The sequence below is a fragment of the Columba livia genome, chromosome 11 (assembly GCF_036013475.1).
Source record: "Columba livia isolate bColLiv1 breed racing homer chromosome 11, bColLiv1.pat.W.v2, whole genome shotgun sequence".
Lineage (NCBI taxonomy): Eukaryota > Metazoa > Chordata > Aves > Columbiformes > Columbidae > Columba > Columba livia.
Genome location: NC_088612.1, coordinates 4,426,871 through 4,444,111, shown reverse-complemented (window position 1 = coordinate 4,444,111; position 17,241 = coordinate 4,426,871). Strand labels below are relative to the sequence as shown.

Here is a 17,241-nt window from a genome sequence, read left to right as displayed (position 1 = left end):
AAAAAAAAAAGAGGGGAAGGGAAAAAGAAAAAAAACACTCTGAAAAAGCCAGAAAAAAAGAGGAAAAATGAGAAAAAGCCAAAAAAAGAGGCAAAAAAGAAAAAAAAAAAAAAAAAGGAAAAAGAAATGGGAGGGAAGAGGTAAAAACAGAAAAAGGCAAAAAAAAAAAAAAAAACCCAAAAAACAAACCAAAATAGGTCAAAATAAAAACCCTCAAAAAACCCAGAAAGGTGGAAAAAAAGAAAAAGAGGTACATGGTAAAACAGAGAAAGGGGTGAAAGAAAAAGGTGCAATAAAGAGGCAAAATGAGAAAAAGGCAAAAGAATGAAGTGGAAAAAGGGGCACAAAAAAACCCCAAAAAGAGTGGTGTGAAAAAAAGAGGCAAAGAGAAAAAGGCAAAAAAGGAGGTGGGAAAAAAAGGCTGGAAAAAAGAGAAAGAGGTGGGGAAAAGTGGGAAAATAAAGTGGAAAAAAGAGAAAGGGGGGACAAAAAAAGGGTTGAAAAAATAGAAAAAGAGGCAAAAAAAAACGTCTGAAAAAAAGCCTAAAAAAACAAAAAAGAGAGAAAAGTCAAAAGGCAAAAAACAAAGAGAAGGGGGGGAAAAAAAAAAAGGGGGGAAAAAAAAGGGGGAACAAAAAAAGGGGGGAAACAAAAAAAGGGGGGAAACAAAAAAAGGGGGGAAACAAAAAAAGGGGGAAACAAAAAAAGGGGGAAACAAAAGGGGGGGAAAAAACGGGGGGGAAAAAACGGGGGGGAAAAAACGGGGGGGAAAAAGGGGGGGGAAAAAAAGGGGGGGAAAAAAAGGGGGGGAAAAAAAGGGGGGGAAAAAAAGGGGGGGAAAAAAAGGGGGGGAAAAAAAGGGGGGGAAAAAAAGGGGGGGAAAAAAAGGGGGGGAAAAAAAGGGGGGGAAAAAAAGGGGGGGAAAAAAGGGGGGGAAAAAAAGGGGGGGAAAAAAGGGGGGGAAAAAAAGGGGGGGAAAAAAAGGGGGGGAAAAAAAGGGGGGGAAAAAAAGGGGGGGAAAAAAAGGGGGGGAAAAAAAGGGGGGGAAAAAAGGGGGGGAAAAAAGGGGGGGAAAAAAGGGGGGGAAAAAAGGGGGGAAAAAAAGGGGGGAAAAAAAAGGGGGGGAAAAAAAAGGAGAAAGGTTTTGCATTGCTTAATTACTTAGCTCAGGATGAATGCAATTCAATCAGAAAGGAAGTCATGATAACCTTCATAACAACAGAAAACTGCATTTCCACACATTTCTAATCGTAATCTGAATTGTCATCTCTAGACCATAAATTCTAAAAGGAATAATCTAACTCACCGTTTCATATCTAAAAGTTTTGCCTGACCTCTGTTCACCTCTTGATATGAGAAGCAACATTCTTTAAAAACAAAAGTGAGGTGCAAACCCAGAACACGTGACAAAAATGATAAATTAGTTACGAGTAAGAAATGGACTGTGCATCTCTCCTCAATCCAATGGGATATCCAAGAGACTATTCTCAACTCTGCTACACATTTGGATTAATAGTAGGATACAAAAGTAATGGAGCTAAACCTGAAGAAACACGGGATTTTCATTTCTTCCACTCAGACAAACAGGCAAAGGCCTGTTTAAGTGTGGCAGGAAAGGTTTCTTTAATCCTAAATTAATACAAACATAATTAAATAAAATCAGTCACCTCGAACCCTCATCAGCATCATTTAGTCCTTACATACAAGGACGACTTACCTGTCTCCCAAATATCTAACTCATGCATAGTTGTTTAAAAGGTTTTACTACTCAGTGGAACAGGAGGTTTAGTGACATCTTTTATTTTGAACAAGCACTCAGTAAGTCATAGTTTCTCCACTTTTGATACTGAAATATTCCACAAGATCAACCATTATGGTTCAATTAGGACCTTTTATCCAAAACACTTGGATTTTAGCACCTTCAATAAAGAATCAAAGTAATATCTTAGTAGCATCGAATGAAGACAGTTAATACTGTGCTCATCCCCTGGAAAATGACATGGACCATAAATACTTGGTGCATTGAGTCCTTAACGCATAGTAAGGCAGAAGGAAAACAATTCTAAGTGATGCATTTGATTGAATACAATCTTAATACAATACAGCCTTCCCAATTATTCAAAACCTTCGGAGAAGAAATCAAATTTGCTCCCATACATGCGAATTACAGTATTTAAATCCAATGTTCATTTATAATCAACCATGTCAATCCAGGAATCTGTACCCAAAAAAGTATACCTGGTCATACAACATCAGTAACTAATACATCTAACTCAAAGTCTAACTCTGTACTGTAACGAGTGCTTTTTCAAAGACTTAAGCAAACCCTTAAACCAATTAAACAAATTAATCTCAGAGTTAAAGCGATTTCTTCTAGCTCACTGTCTAGATAATGGGGAATACTTAACACTTGTTTCCGCAGGCTCAGTTCTCTGGCAGCAATAGCAACCCGAATGACAAGAATTTGACTGCTCCTTCTCTCCCTGACACTGCCCATGTGGGAACTGTAATTCCAGTAACATCCCAGCATCGCTTCTGGCGGGTACAGAATCTCCTTTCTGCAGTGATTTGGGGTGCATTAGCCACGCATCTGCCTTAGCTCCTACCGCACTTCTAAGCGCTTCCGTGCATTTGTGCGGACACACAGAATGGGTTTTATTTTAAAGAAACAGGCTGTCTAACTAGACATGCCCTAAATGCCATAATTTCAGGCACCTTTGGCCATTGTAACACTATTATTTGCAATTTTAGGCTGTTTTGCAAACTGAGTCTAGCAAACCGGTGTCCAAGAGAATCTTTTAGCACTGTATTCTGCTACCTGACAGCAGCTCTGAATCTATGACCAACTTACGTACCCAAGATGGACATGGTTACTACAGATGAACATCGGTGTATTCTGAGATTGTATTTCTTCTTTTCCACTTTAAATTAAATTCATGATGTTAGACGCGTGCAGTTGTATGTTAATTTTAAACAAAAACAAAAGCAGAAAAAATGACAAACTAAAGTAGTCAATCGCTGGTATTAAACATTACCTTTCCTGTAACTAAACAAACGCCAACATTAATAAGTAAACCGGTGTGCTTCAACATAAAAGTCTTTTAAGCTCAGTACTCTCTGCTTCTTTCCCCCTCCCCGCCCAGTAAAGCCAAGAATTGTATGGAATATTAGTTTCCCTTCAAGGAACGGCAGAGCAGTGGTCAGTCTGGTTAATGTGTCCGTCATAGATCCTCTCTCTGTTTGGTTGCTCGGTTGTCCTCTTTGATGCTATCAGATTTCTTGTCTGCGTCTTTTTTCTTCTTTGCTTTTTCAGGTTTGGTTTTGTTTTTCACTTTCTCGCTTTCTTCTGCTCCTTTGCCAGGATAAACTTGACCTTCCAGAGTAACATCCGCGCACCTTTCTTGACTTATCAGAAAGTCTTTGATCTCCCAGGCATAACCACCATCACGCAGCATGAAGATGGCGCGATTTGAGCCAACAATAAACCTAAAGGAAAGATATATATCTTTTCAGTTAGCTCCACACCTTTCAAGCACGACAACATTTTGTTTAATTCAGAGCACCTCCACAACTGAGGCACATATTTAAGAGCAAGAAGTTGGTTTTGTTCTGGGAATGGTGACAAGAGAACAATTTTATAGCACACATAAAAATAAAATGCATTAAGTTTACAAATAACCAAAAAGGAGTGAGAATACAAAATAAAACACATTACGAACTAATTTGGCACTATGTAACATGCATTAAATTGTGCATAAAATTACTGCAAAACTTCTGAGCCCCAATTTGAGAGTGCAACACTCCCCCATTGCAAAAGGATTCCCTCTCTCTGAGAGAAAAATTGCATTTTTAGCCCGTGTAACAAAGATCTTTCTGTGGCGACAAGTCTTCCAAGTGTGAGATTTTCCATAAGGCACATAAAAGCAAACTACTGCCACTAAAACTGATAAATAGCCGAGACATAATGAGATAAAAAGCAACTCGGCTATATATACGTCACGCGTGTTAGAAAGATTTGTGCACCACAGCAGAATTTTTGTAGCATGACTTAAAACAAACAGGCATATAAACTGATAAAGAAGCAAAGAAATAGTGACAAATGAAGGTGGGGAAGGGCACAGGATGAACAACTGAAAATATTTTCAGGAAGAAAGAAACAAGGGTTTTGTAAAAGCAATAATTTTATCCTTGTGTACAACAGCTTACCTTTGCACGTCATAGTTGGCATTGAAGAGACTGCCCTGCCACAAGCTCGTAATTTCTTCCGTCTCCTTTTCTGTGGGATTTCCCGACACTGTAACAAACATCATCAAAGTCTTCCCCTTTTTCGTCAGCTTCAGGATGCTTTCAGGCTTGCCTGGATCAATTTTTGAGAAATCTATCGGTGCTGGAGGCCTTTTATGTTCAGGAAGATCACCCTCTTCAATATCATCATCTTTCTGTTTTGAAAAGGAAAAGGAGGCTTTAAATTCAACCGTTCCATAAAGCTGTTCTTTTTTGAAATTCCCCAATATTTCGAGAATAATTCTGCTTTGAAAAAAGTATTTTTTAGTTTAATGATAGAGATTCTCAAACCAAAAGAAACAATGAGTTTTGTTTCAGGATACTTCACCAAGAACGCTCTTCCCATTTAGAACCCTCGACTCAAAATGATGCACGTTTTCATACCGACAGGTAGAATCTCATTTTATAACATACTGACAAATATTTCAGCCGCAAGGCTAATTCAATGCAATCCCACTTGGGCACTTCATAAAATAACACCTTTTTTTTGTTCACACATGCACACAAATTTTTTAAGTATACAAGATGAACTGAGAAAGTTGCACTAAAAAGCCTCATAAACACATACATAAAAAAGCCGCCTTCTGCATGTTGTTTTCAGAGGTCAAAACTCACTTCTGGGAATCACGGGATCACTTGAGAATGTAATTTTCTTTGTGCCTTTAAACAAATAGAACCACAAGAATTCACAATTTCAACGTTCATGCCATGGGAAAACTTTAATAAAAGGTTTCATGACTTTTCCAATGCACAGATGCAGTTCACCATCTGACAACATCATCACCATGAGTAAATCACTTAGAAAAAACAATGAAAAACAACTCTTGATGTCTCTGCTGAGGTTGACAGCCACTTAAATATTTGGAAAGGCAGAATTCAAACTGCTGCCCCTTAAAACGGCTTGAAACAGAGAGGAGTGAGCATAGCGACAACTTATCAAACAAGAACTTGATTGCTTAAACAGTATTTGTATCACAGAATTAATAACTAAAAAGCAAAACAAACAAAAACCAACAAACAACAAAAAAAGGCAGATATTTTAGGTGTTGTTTTGACTTCAAGCATTTAGCGAAACTACGCATCACTCCATGCAGAACATGAACTGTAGCAGCATGTAAAGAAATTCCCTTCAGAAGCCTCAAAGGTCAGGAGCTGAGCTTGACTTTTAGATCTAAGCACACATTACAGCCTCATCTCTGCACATACATATATACAAACTCAACGCCATCCTCTTACAACATCCCACTACAAGGAGCATCCCATACCCTTTAAAGGTTACGGTTTGATACAAGTGACCTGTGTTATTCTCCTCCTCTCAATTACACCGAGTTTGCTGCCTTTCTGACAAGAGAGTTTAAAATTTAGTTACTACAGAACTACAGTTGTAGAAGCCTCGGATTGGATCCTTTCTTTCCTTACTAGTATATATTTATTTCAGTTTTGCAAGTCTGAAGCATGCCTTCAAGGAGTCCACACGCCTTCGAAAATTCCACATGAAGAGAATCGGAAGCGAAGGAGAGCGCCAGGAAAGTCCCTCTGCCCTCACTAAGTGGGAACAACACTTATCTGAGAGGAATCACAGAACGTCAGGGATTGGAAGGGACCTCAAAAACTCATCCAATGCAATCCCCCCATGGAGCAGGAACACCCAGATGAGGTTACACAGGAAGGTGTCCAGGCGGGTTGGAATGTCTGCACAGAAGGAGACTCCACAACCTCCCTGGGCAGCCTGGGCCAGACTCTGCCACCCTCACCATGAAGAAGTTTCTTCTCAAATTTAAGTGGAACCTCTTGTGTTCCTGTTTGAACCCATTACCCCTTGTCCTACCATTGGTTGTCACCGAGAAGAGCCTGGCTCCATTGTCATGGAAATAAAAAAATATTAAGAGTCATCTCACTAAGTTAAAGTATTATAATGGCACTTGATTCTGTACAGACCTGCGTCCCTCACTCCCAAGCATAATTCCCGCTTTTATCCAAACTCATAACGGCCCCTTTGTTTCTCATCAAGTGCACTCATGCCCTTTCCTCCAGCCACCACCCCCTCATGTCTTTCATGTCACTTATATGTGTTCTAACTTCCACCAGGCAAAATGCCATCCAGCCAACTAACCCCAAGACCAAACAACCGTCAATTGTTGAGCCCCTGATTCAGCGTCTTTTTCCTTCTACGCACATTCCTCAGTGCCAATGCCAACCGCAGCAGCCAGCTCTCCAGTTGCTCGGCGACATCTGCATGCAACATGGCTACGAGCATTTGTGCAGCACGTGGTGAAGTGGATCAGAGACCTGCTCCAGCTAGAGAGGAAAAACCCTGAACAACATCCTGACCCTGCCTGCCACATGGCTGGAACAGAACACACAAAGAGTCACAACACTGTTAACCTGAGCCATCCAGGCATCTAATTCAAACTCAGAGATGCACATCAACTTTTTCCTACAATGCCAAATTTAGTTGAAGCTGGACAATATTATCATATAAGCCTTGATATTTTAGCAACTAGGGCTACCTGATCCTTGGCTGATACCACTAGCAGGTGAACTTGGACCTTTTGATGTAATTCTACTTAAAATTTTAACTCAGTGTTCTAAGAATCTCCCTTCCTAAAGGGATAGACACAGTAATAGTCCATGGGATGAAAAAGTCCATAACCTGCCAACCAGGTCCAAGGCAGACATCCTTTCTTCTCAAGGAAGTAACTTTATCTATACTGCACGTACAAAACCTCTTTCTCCACCTTGACTTACAGCTGTAAATGGTGCTACAGGACACAAAAGTTCTCACTCTATTATTTCTTGCAGGTTTTGTGCATAACATTCTGTGGAACAGCCTCACGGGAAAGAACAAAAAGACACTGATGAGTGCTCTGGCATTTATCAGAAGATGATGGAAGATAAAAATAGTGAAAAGAACCCAACGGTGGCATGACAACCACATGGAGAAAACAGCAACGGGGAACTGCTTGAGAAAGTTAATGCAGCGGGCTGAGGGGAATGAAGGGGGGCAAGAGAGAACTAAAATTTAAAGTTTTTACAATGAGGAGTGGAAAGGAAAAAAAAACACCAAACCAAAAAAAAAAAAATCTACTCTGTTAATGTGAAATGAGTATTTCTCCTGCAATCCATCCTTCAGTTGCAAAACACAGATCCCACTGAAGTCAAACCAGGCCACTGGTGTGCACCGACAGCGGGTTTGGGGCTCAGGAGGAGGGAAGGGGGCGTCAGGGAGCCTGGGGCCGCAGTGCAGCTCTCCCGGGCGCCCCTTCTGTGCCCGCTCGCCCCGATTTTGTAACCTCAGCCCACACGAACCCGGCACCAGCCGCCCCAGCGCCGCCAGGCCCCGGCGATCGCTCCCGCCCGCCGCGCCAGGCCCGGGCAGGACGGCGGGACCGCGGGGGCCAAACCCCCACGTTCCCCGCGCCGAGGCGCCGCGCAGAGCAGCCGCCCGGGCTGCCCCGAGCCGGAAGCGCGGCTCCTCCTCTCCCCACACCGGGATTCCCTCTGCGGGCTCCGGGAAGCGCAGCCCCTCCGCGACACCTCCCCGCACCTCCCACTGCTCCAGCAGCCGAGCCATGTCCGCATCGTTGTAGTCTCGAATATCCTTCTTCTTGGCCGGCCCCGCCCGCCGCTTCCCCTCCGGCTCGCCGGCTGCCGCGCACAACCACAGCGCCAGGCCCAGCACGGCCCACCGTGCGGCCGCCGCCATCTTCTCCCGACCCGCGCCACCGCGGGGACGCGGCCCCGCCGGCCTTAAGGGGCGGGGCCTCCCGGGCCCGTGTGCGGCTGCTCCGAGCGGTTATGCCGCTTGTGACACGCGTGCCCGAGCAGCGGGAGCGAGCCGGGCCGGGGGGTGGATGGCGAGCACCCTCCTCCTGCTCCTCTTCCTCCTCCGCGATGTCGCGCCCCGGCGTGTGACGCGCTGTCCCCACACAATGAGTCGCTTCAGGAGGCCCGGGCGCCGCTCGGGTGTAGTCCCTGCAGATCTCGGCCCCGACTGCTGAATGAAAGGTGGACATTGTTTTTGGGCTGTTTTTCAAACGTCTGATGGACCCGCTCCTGGAATAACGCTTCGCGATTATTTTTTTCTTGGTTGCTTTTAAAGCGGGATGACAAGTAACTGCATTCACTAATATTTATGATAGGAACGGGGCTCACTGCACTGAGACTCCTGATTTTGCCTAGTATCTTGGAATATTAGGTTTCTAGAAGACTTTTAAAAATAAAACCATTAAGCTATTAAAGTACAGCTCCAGAACATCTGAACAGCGCACAAAGTTAAGAGATCAAGTTTCGTTCTTTCAATTTTTCCATTATGCAGAACAAGCGAAATGATACAGATTGAGGTCTGCATAGCCTTATTTCACTCTTCAGTCTTAATTTTTTCCTCATGGAAGCCATTTTAATTATAAGTAGCAGGGTCTTTTGCCTTTTCAAGAGGTTTAAACCTGGAACTTCAAGGAAGCATCACTGCTAATGGTAGATACTGGTCATGGGCAGGCTGATGGGTGAGCTGGGTGCTTTTCCATTCCAGTGGCAGCATTGATGGGAGAGCAGGTTCAGAGCAGAGGGATGAATTTTAGAGAGTGAACACCTCAATTCTGTTGTTGTATATAGTCCTTTAATGACCCAGGAGCCTACTGCCCTCACAGGCACAGTGTGCAAATGCAAAAGCATTCAGTCAGCCATGGGGTGGGCTTGGGGGATTTTTGCATCCAGGACTAACTCCAGACATTGTCAGACACCAAAGGGCTGTGTAGCCTGTGAACAGCAGGGAGACGTGCCCCGTGAAGCAGTAGCAGCAGCTTGCCAAGCTCACAGCATGAGAAACAGCAGAGGAGGATGTGGGATCCAAGATTTCAGCACCCTGATAAACAGCCAGCCTGGTCTGGAACCTCCATACGGAGGGTTATCGTTTTATACCATTTCAGCAGGACTGCCAGTGCGCCCGAAGAACAGGAAGCAGTTAGACCAGAGCTATTCATGGAGCTTGTTAAATGTACAGTAATGAAATGGGGTCTTAGTCAAGCACCTTTCACAAAGCTGTCCAGTAAGTCACTAATGAGCACATTTGCTCAGTGATTTCTCATTAAATATAATGAACATCAGGTATACTATTTCAGATTGCCCTGATTAATGAGGTTTTACTGAAGTATGTTTCTGGTAACTTTTGTTATTACTGGATCATGAATACATTCACTGGAAAAAAAAAAAGACTAAAGATTCAATTTTGGAATGCTGGACTTAGAGTATAAAATAGTTTCACTGAATTTCTACTTGGAAATACTTTCTTCAATTCTGTGTTCTCATATTAGAACAAACCGACCCGACTTTGACTTTCAGATGTGGATCTCAAAAGTAATGCAATTCCCTTTGGTAAGTGAACAAGCCGTTCAGTATATCCAGCACTGCACCAAACACCACTGTGCATTTCCTTGTCATGCATATAAAGGTTTTCACTTGAAAGGGAGATATTTTTCATGCTTGGCTCTGACCTTGCAACTGTCCCTGTTCAGGCAGAATTCTGTGTCCTGAAAGAACTTGTTCAAAGTGGAGTCAACTGCAGGACAAACACTTATTCAGGCTCTCTCTTCACTCTGCTGTTCTTTCCCATGCAAGAAACAAAAGCAATGCAGCTAGAAACACCTACCGCTACCGGGGTGCATTAAATTGCATTTCCTTTTTATTGAAGCACACTGTGTTTTGTTCGGATTATCTATAGAATCATACAATTATGGTTTTCTATAGTTTAAGGATTTTCACATTCCTTAAAAGTTTTTATAGCCCTAACAGCTAAATCTGTTGTGATTACAATGCAGAACGTAACCAATAATAGACAGCTACTTTCATTATTGATTTCAAAAGTAAGGTGTTTAAGGCTTTAGTCTCGTAGCTTAAAGTCCCCTCTAGTCACCAGGGAACATCTCAAGCTCTGTCTGTCATTTTTACTTCTGCAACATGTGAATTTTATTAGTAGTACTTTCAATTACTTATCAGAAAGGCAGATCTACCTTCCCCTTGTTGATGTAAACTGCTTTCATTACTGATTAGGGTTGGGTCAAGCTGTAATATGAGAGGATTCAGGATGTTCTACATTTCTGTTAATGAAATTTGGGATTTTTTTTTTTTTCAGATATAACCTGCTTTTTTGGAACCATATTCGTGCAAATATACTTCTCATACCATTATCTCTTATACGTTAGAAGAAGAATGTACACATATTTTTAGCTGCCAAAAGCTGTCTCAGGTCTTTGCAAGTGGTAGTTTTTGTGTGTGCAGTTTTCTATTTTAAAGAGAATTGTCATTTGTCACATTCTACTTGTCTTTGCAAATACACTACAGTAGGATCTTGAGCTTGTCCCTTGACATTCCTTAGAATGAAACCTTGGAAAGAACAAAGGACTTCATCAAGGAAAGGGCAGCGCCTTCTTGGAAGGACACATAGACAATTAAGAGATTAAACTAACAGGATCAGAATAGCCCTAAGCACGCAGAAGGGAGAATGAACATGCAAGGGCTACCTGCTATCAACACATGCCCTGTCTGGAAGAATTAGTTCATTTTAAGAACGCTGCTAATACAAAAGGATGTTTAGTACTGGCTCAGATTAATGAAGTGTTGCAAAAGGGAGCCTTTTAGTGATTACTTTTAATAACTAAAACGAGTGAGGTCTGGAGTACAGCTGTGCTCTTTATACAGCATGACAGGCATCAGAACTGCTTTTGCACCTACCAGTTTAGTGAAGGACGGGGACAATATCCTGTTAAATAATACAGAAGACTTGCTGAGTAACTTATCCCGGAAAACTTGAAGCAAGTTTTGGGCTGACCCAGCATTCAGAGTATTCTTACCCTGTTTAAAAGCATTGTCATACATTTTACAGAATGGCAGGATATCTTGAGTTACTTTCAGTAAAACATTCAAAATTAATGTTTTCATAGGTCAAATTATCTTAAGTACCTTAAATGTTGCCCTGCAGAGACAATCTAATGCCTGAGCTCTCATACACAGACAGCACATGTGTTAATTCAGACCTCTGAATGCCATGACATTCAGAGAAAACCTCTCATAATCAGACCTGAGCATGTTATCTTTAAAAACAACAATATTTTTAAGTCAAAAGAAAATATGCTTGTTATTACTGTTACTAGAAGCACAGCCAGCAAAATATGCTGTCATCTAGAGCATAAACATTTGAATGATTCAGAATAATCTCAGTCCTCAAATTAATTTCATGCATAAAATGAGCGCGCTCACCATCTATTAAGAGAATGCAGATTTCTGTTCCAGAGCTAGTCAGACCTTGAATTCTAATTTGAAAAATGAAGTTTTTAATTCAAAATTCTTCCAAACTAGGGATTAATTGTTGTGATTAGGACATGAAATACTGATTCAGGTACTAACCTTGACATTCAGATTCTGAATTCAGTTTTGACCACAAAATAAATCTTTACCCCAAATTCATGTTATCCTGTCCATGCGCATTTTAGAAATTAAAACTTATTGCCTGACTGGAGGTATTTGACAAATGACATGTTAGCTTTGTATGGTTACCTATCTGATCGGGTTTGGGAGGGGGTATGAACCCAGACGGTCTAGTCAGCTGCAATAAAGCAATACACTGTAATCCTTAAATTCAGAAACACCACAGAATGTTCCTGTTACTACTAATCTCACTGCAATATTTGCTACAAATCTGTGCTGGTTAAAAACTATGTACTGGTTACACAATTTCAAGTTACCCTATTAAGAAAAGAATTACATTAAATCAATGTCAAAGAAGGTTTACACAGTTCCCATAGGAATTCCATTTATAGTCTAATTTCCACAATCTAAGTGAAATTAATTTTGTAGTCCCAATTTAATTTTAGGTTTACAGGTCAGTTTTGGCACCTACATCTAATGTAAGTAATATATTACTCGCACGTCTGATGAATTAAAGGTGCTAGTCTTAAACGAGTAATGATCAACAGCTCTCCTCATAGAACACGCAGGCATAACGAGAAAAGTGTAGGATCAGAGACTCCTATGAAAACATCTGTTCAATTTCTCTCATGATATATATTTAAAAAGGAGGGGAGGGGGGAAACCCCGAACTCTTCTGTAGAGTATCACAGCTGCAGGACAGAACACACAACCAAAAGTGCCATTCAGGAAGGGTGGGCCCTTGCACATTTTGTTCAAAATACTGAGTTCTCCTTTGATCTCAAACAAACCCCAGACCTGAGAGTCTGAAGGGAGGGTCTTGGATTCCTGTTTATGCTGGACCATTCTTATCAATAGCATTTTCCACTCTTCCATGAAGTGCTTCTGAGTTTCAGGCCAACTGACCTACAGCCCTGGCCTTCCCTGCCTGTCCCGGGGGGGATGGACACAAGGAGCTGTGTTGCATCTCCCTCCCTCCTGAGCACCAACCTCCCAAAACACGAGCTGTAGGATGGAGAGCCACATGTCTAGATGGTAGCTAAGAACATGAAGCAGAAAGCCATTATTGGCTGTATCAACATAAAATCCGGTGCAGCCTTCTGTTCTGTGCAAGAGGAGTTTTGTACCTGCATTTTCCTTTTCATAAAAATGTCTCTTTTCCATGTCTATGCATTAAATATCCATGGTAACAGCAGGAGACAACCAATCGATTGTATATGGTAAAGGGTGAAAACAACAGTACAATAAATGGTGAATAAAAGACAACAAAATACAAAACACTTTTGCTGTGTTATGTTGCAGTGGAGCTACTTATTTATACACAAAATCATTTTCAAAGAAGAAAAAACAAAACTTGTGACTGTGTTTGCATTTTGCTGTTGCAAGTGACCAGTTAACTGTTCCTCTAGACCTCTAGCTCTCTTTTTTTGCTACACACAGACTAGTTCCTAGGTTGCATCCCCAGTGTATCAACCATTATTACCTCTGCAGACCTGAGACAGACCCGGATCTCGCAGTTTTAGTCTCTCCTGAAGTTATGACTGTAAGCACTAACCAGAAAACACTTACTTAGCACCAAAACATTGAAGGTAAAATAGATCCTAAGAACAACAAACCAGTCAACACACTTGCATTTCCTTCTGTATGACTTACCAGTCCATTGCCATGGAGAGGAAGGCCCAGATTCCTCCAGCCTCTTCTGCAAAATCTGCCTCTGTGTTAAATTATTTCTTCTGTCAGTCTCTGCCAACTTTATCCTTCTCTGATTTTTAGTCCTCAGCCTGACAAACCAGCTGCATCCCTCAGAATAGGAGCTATCATCTTGTAATTACCACCTCTTGGGTTTAGTCACAAATAGCTGACACATGGGAACCACTGAATTGCCTTTTATTCCTTCATCAGTTAGCTCCCTATGAAGTTAGACTGATACATCTATACAGGAAAGTAATATAAAGTAGTATAACCCATTGTACAGTAAGTACTTCCTCTCACCAACCTGGCCACTTACAGTGTTCATAAAATTATTGCAATTTGGTATTCTTCAGCTATTACTCAACACTGGCTACGCTTGCAAAAATCAATTCCTCCTCCTCCTCCAAAAAAATGATTTTACTAAGCAATAAAAGGGCCAAGTCCTGTCAAATGACTGGGGAAAGAAGACTTCAGCTTCCAGTTTCTGTTGTACTAAGCACAATGCAAAATAAAGATCAATGTGACAAAAGACGAACTCGTACAAGTAAGCCAATCTTCTGCATACTACTAAGCCACATTAAAAAGCCTTTTAATCCCTTGTATCTGACAATGCCTGCTGTTTTGAGCCCCAGAGACTTATTTCATTCAGGCTCTTGTCAGTCAAAGCTTTTTAAAAGCCAAGCACGGCCACCTGATTTTCAGTCTTACAAGTCTATACAACCAGTTCACAGCTGCCCAAATCCCATGGGTCACCTTTGGACTCAGCAGCCATGACATGAATGGGTCTGCACACATTCCCCTTGAAGGAGATGTGCAAAACACTTATGAAGGAAATACCCACCCCAAACATCAGAGTAAAAGTTTCCTCCCAAACCACACAGATACATCTACCGGACTTTTAAAGCACGTAACAAGCTGATCCTCAATTCTACTCAAATGACTGGACCCAAGAGAACCTGTCTTTAAGGCTCATTTTTATAGTAAGACTATGTGTTGATGGTCAAATCATAACCATGGTAAAACCAGACCATGAGTGATCTTGGACCCAGCTGGGCCAGGAGTACTTATGAAGCAACAATGCAGTCTGTAGGAAGGATTTAACAGGCTGCTGCTCCAAGAAATGCCTCTTCCACGGTTAAAATGACTAATTAAGGTGGTATTTTCTAATTTTTTTTTTTTCCAAACAGCAATGCATTTCATATGTAGAAGAGCTGAACACCCAGGGCTGCTACTGGAGGAAAATTACATTTGTCAAGACTGCCTCAGAGAGAGAGAGACTGTCCACCAGCAACACCTACTGCATGATAATAATGACCGGGTTTGCCCCTTGCTGATACTGAGGCTGATAAGCGTTGGATCAATCTTGTGGACAAATTGGAGGAGCTCAGAGAATATTTGCCTTACATTATAGCACTTACAAAGAGCTTTGGTGGCCCTGTCAGCTGCCATGGGTTACAACCTGGCTTTGTTTCTGGCGCGAGCAGCTGGGAGGAAGGCTGGTGGAGGAGCCACAGCGGAACTGCCCAAACCAAGGATCTCTCCATTTTGTCCTTGGGGAATGGCACAAATCACAGGGAGCATCACGGCAGGAGGAGGCATCTAAAAGTGGAAAAGATTATTAGGTCATTTAACACCTTTCCTAGCCAGAGGTGAGGCCTACGTTTCCTAAAATGAAATATTTCAAACCCTAATTAAATCTAGTCAATCCTCATTAAAAATAAACTAGGTTAATATTTATGAGAGGCATTCCTCGTGCTACATAATATCTCACTGCCTCATTTAAGGACATATCTGGAAATATTTTGAAATAGAGTTCAGCTGGCTTCTGCTGCCCATTGATTTGTATTTTTCAGAGTATTCTGAAATCATTCCTATTTATAGTTTTGCAAGCGAGTTGCTGGCAGTAAGCCAAAATTGTTTAGGTCCAAATCATGACCTTCCTTTAAACTGCTATAATCTGACTCAAGTACACAGAATTTCCCTCACACTGTTGCTGGGAGGAGGGATGTGTGGAGAACTGCCATATTTTCAACACACCCAAAGACCAGAATCTGCCCCTTTCCTCCAGCCTGGCTCTATAGCAAGGCTTTCCCTCTCCCCTCCAACAGTGTTTGCCCTGTTAACCCTCCACTTTCAGATCTACATTCGTGCTGCTCACATCCTTCCTTATAAGTCTGCAGAGAAGGTCAAGAGTTCCTCTGCCTAATGAGTGAGAATATGTACAAATAAACGTGTCTGAAGCTCTTTAAATGTATGCAACCCATTAGGTGGGCTCTGTTTGTGCCAGAACATTGGTGGATCTGGCCTGCAAGTGAAAAGTCTGGTCCAATTTTCATTTATGTCAAGGTCACTTATACCTCTGCAGTCATATGAACGTAGCAGGACGTTAACGTAACTGTGAAGTGGGACAAATGTATTTCTGGATTTCTGTAGCTTGCTAAATGCATTGCAAATGCCTAGAATTAAGAGTCTAACTTAAAAAAAGAAAGTCTGATTGAAATGAGCAAACAAATGTTATTATTTAGCTGGATCTTAAGCTGCAGCAAAATATGTAACAATTTTAAGATATGGTTTCAACATGGACTCCGATTATTCAGGATTATGTTGATGGAGATAATGCATAACAACATAGAATCTGATGTGTGGGGTGTAAATATTCTCATCACCATCACTTACAAAACTATATATACCCTTTGGAAGCATCCCAGGCAGCATTAAATCCATCTTCTTATAACTTGTTCCAGCCCAATTAGTAATTTTAATTTTATTATTGTTTAACGGCATTTACTTGAATGCCTCAGATTTAGTGAGCATAACATCTTGGTTTTAGCAAGAATCGTCTAATGAAGTTCTTGGTGTGCTGCAGAATGGCAACAGATCAGAGAACAAAGTCTTCTTTCCTTTTTTACTGCTCTCGGAACACAACGTTAGTGTCAGTAGGTTTACATTTTCCCTGCTAAATTCTAACAAATGGTAACCAGTCTTCAAAAGCAATGGCAGAAACACGAGCAAAACATATCAAATTAATTTTCATTGGTTTAAAAAATGGGTCAAGACCAGTGCTGAGGGAAATATTTCTATGTAAATAAAGATGTAGTAAGATCCCAAACCATATTTACAGCACTAATTATGGCTAGCAAGAGGTCTGGGCTTTTTCATTACATCAGAGCAAAGCCAGCCAAAGTCCCGCTCATGTAGGGAAGGCCGCTGCCTTTAACACTGTTAAACTGTCTTTGAACCATCACTGGCTCAAATAGGGAACGGATTCTTCTACCTGCAGCCGGACAGTCCGCAACGGCCGCTCGGTGCGGCGGCTCCGGCGCTGCCCTGCTTGTCCTCACCGAGCCCCGCCGGGCGGTGACAGCGACGGGAGCTTCGACCGCAACGTCGCACTTACCTGGCGGGCTGCCCCGGACAGCGGACCTGGCGGGCAGCGTGTGCCCCGGGCCGCCTGGGGCGGAGGGCGGCTTCTCAATCCCCCCCTCGGCATCTCCTCCGTCTCCGATATCCGACTGCACGACGCGCTCCCACCCAATGGGCGGCCGCGGCCGCCGCGCAGCCCCGCCGGGCTGAGCTCATCCGGCTGCCCCTTTCCTCCCACCGGCCTCTTTCCCCCCGCCCTGCCGTGCTCAACCCCACACCGTCATTTATTTATTCATTCAACCCGCTTTAATCCCCCGCCCGTAGGGACGGGATTCGCCTCCCGCCAGCCGGGCAGCGGGCCCGGGAAGGGCAGCGGCCGCCGCTGGTGCCGTTGGTGCCGCTGGCCGGTGAGGGCCCGCGGGCGCCGGGCGGGCGGTGCCGGCCGCCGCACGGCGCTGCTGCCCCCACCGCCTGGGAGGA

At 42.7% G+C, this 17,241-nt stretch overlaps 1 protein-coding gene across 2 annotated transcripts; it reads right to left on the bottom strand.

Annotated features, from left to right (window-relative positions):
* Positions 1–1,784: 1,784 nt before the first annotated feature.
* On the bottom strand, positions 1,785–17,162 carry MESD (mesoderm development LRP chaperone). 2 transcript variants are annotated; one of them, XM_065076510.1, is made up of 4 exons: positions 16,796–17,162; positions 14,817–14,997; positions 4,207–4,439; positions 1,785–3,486 (listed from the first exon to the last, which is right to left on the bottom strand). In XM_065076510.1, the coding sequence occupies exons 2-4, from the start codon at positions 14,940–14,942 to the stop codon at positions 3,222–3,224; spliced, it is 624 nt and encodes a 207-aa protein (XP_064932582.1). In that variant the 5' UTR covers positions 14,943–14,997; positions 16,796–17,162; the 3' UTR covers positions 1,785–3,221. The 2 variants fall into 2 exon arrangements, with proteins under 2 accessions (XP_064932582.1, XP_064932580.1); XM_065076508.1 differs by lacking the exons at positions 14,817–14,997; positions 16,796–17,162 and adding an exon at positions 7,832–8,074.
* Positions 17,163–17,241: the final 79 nt, after the last annotated feature.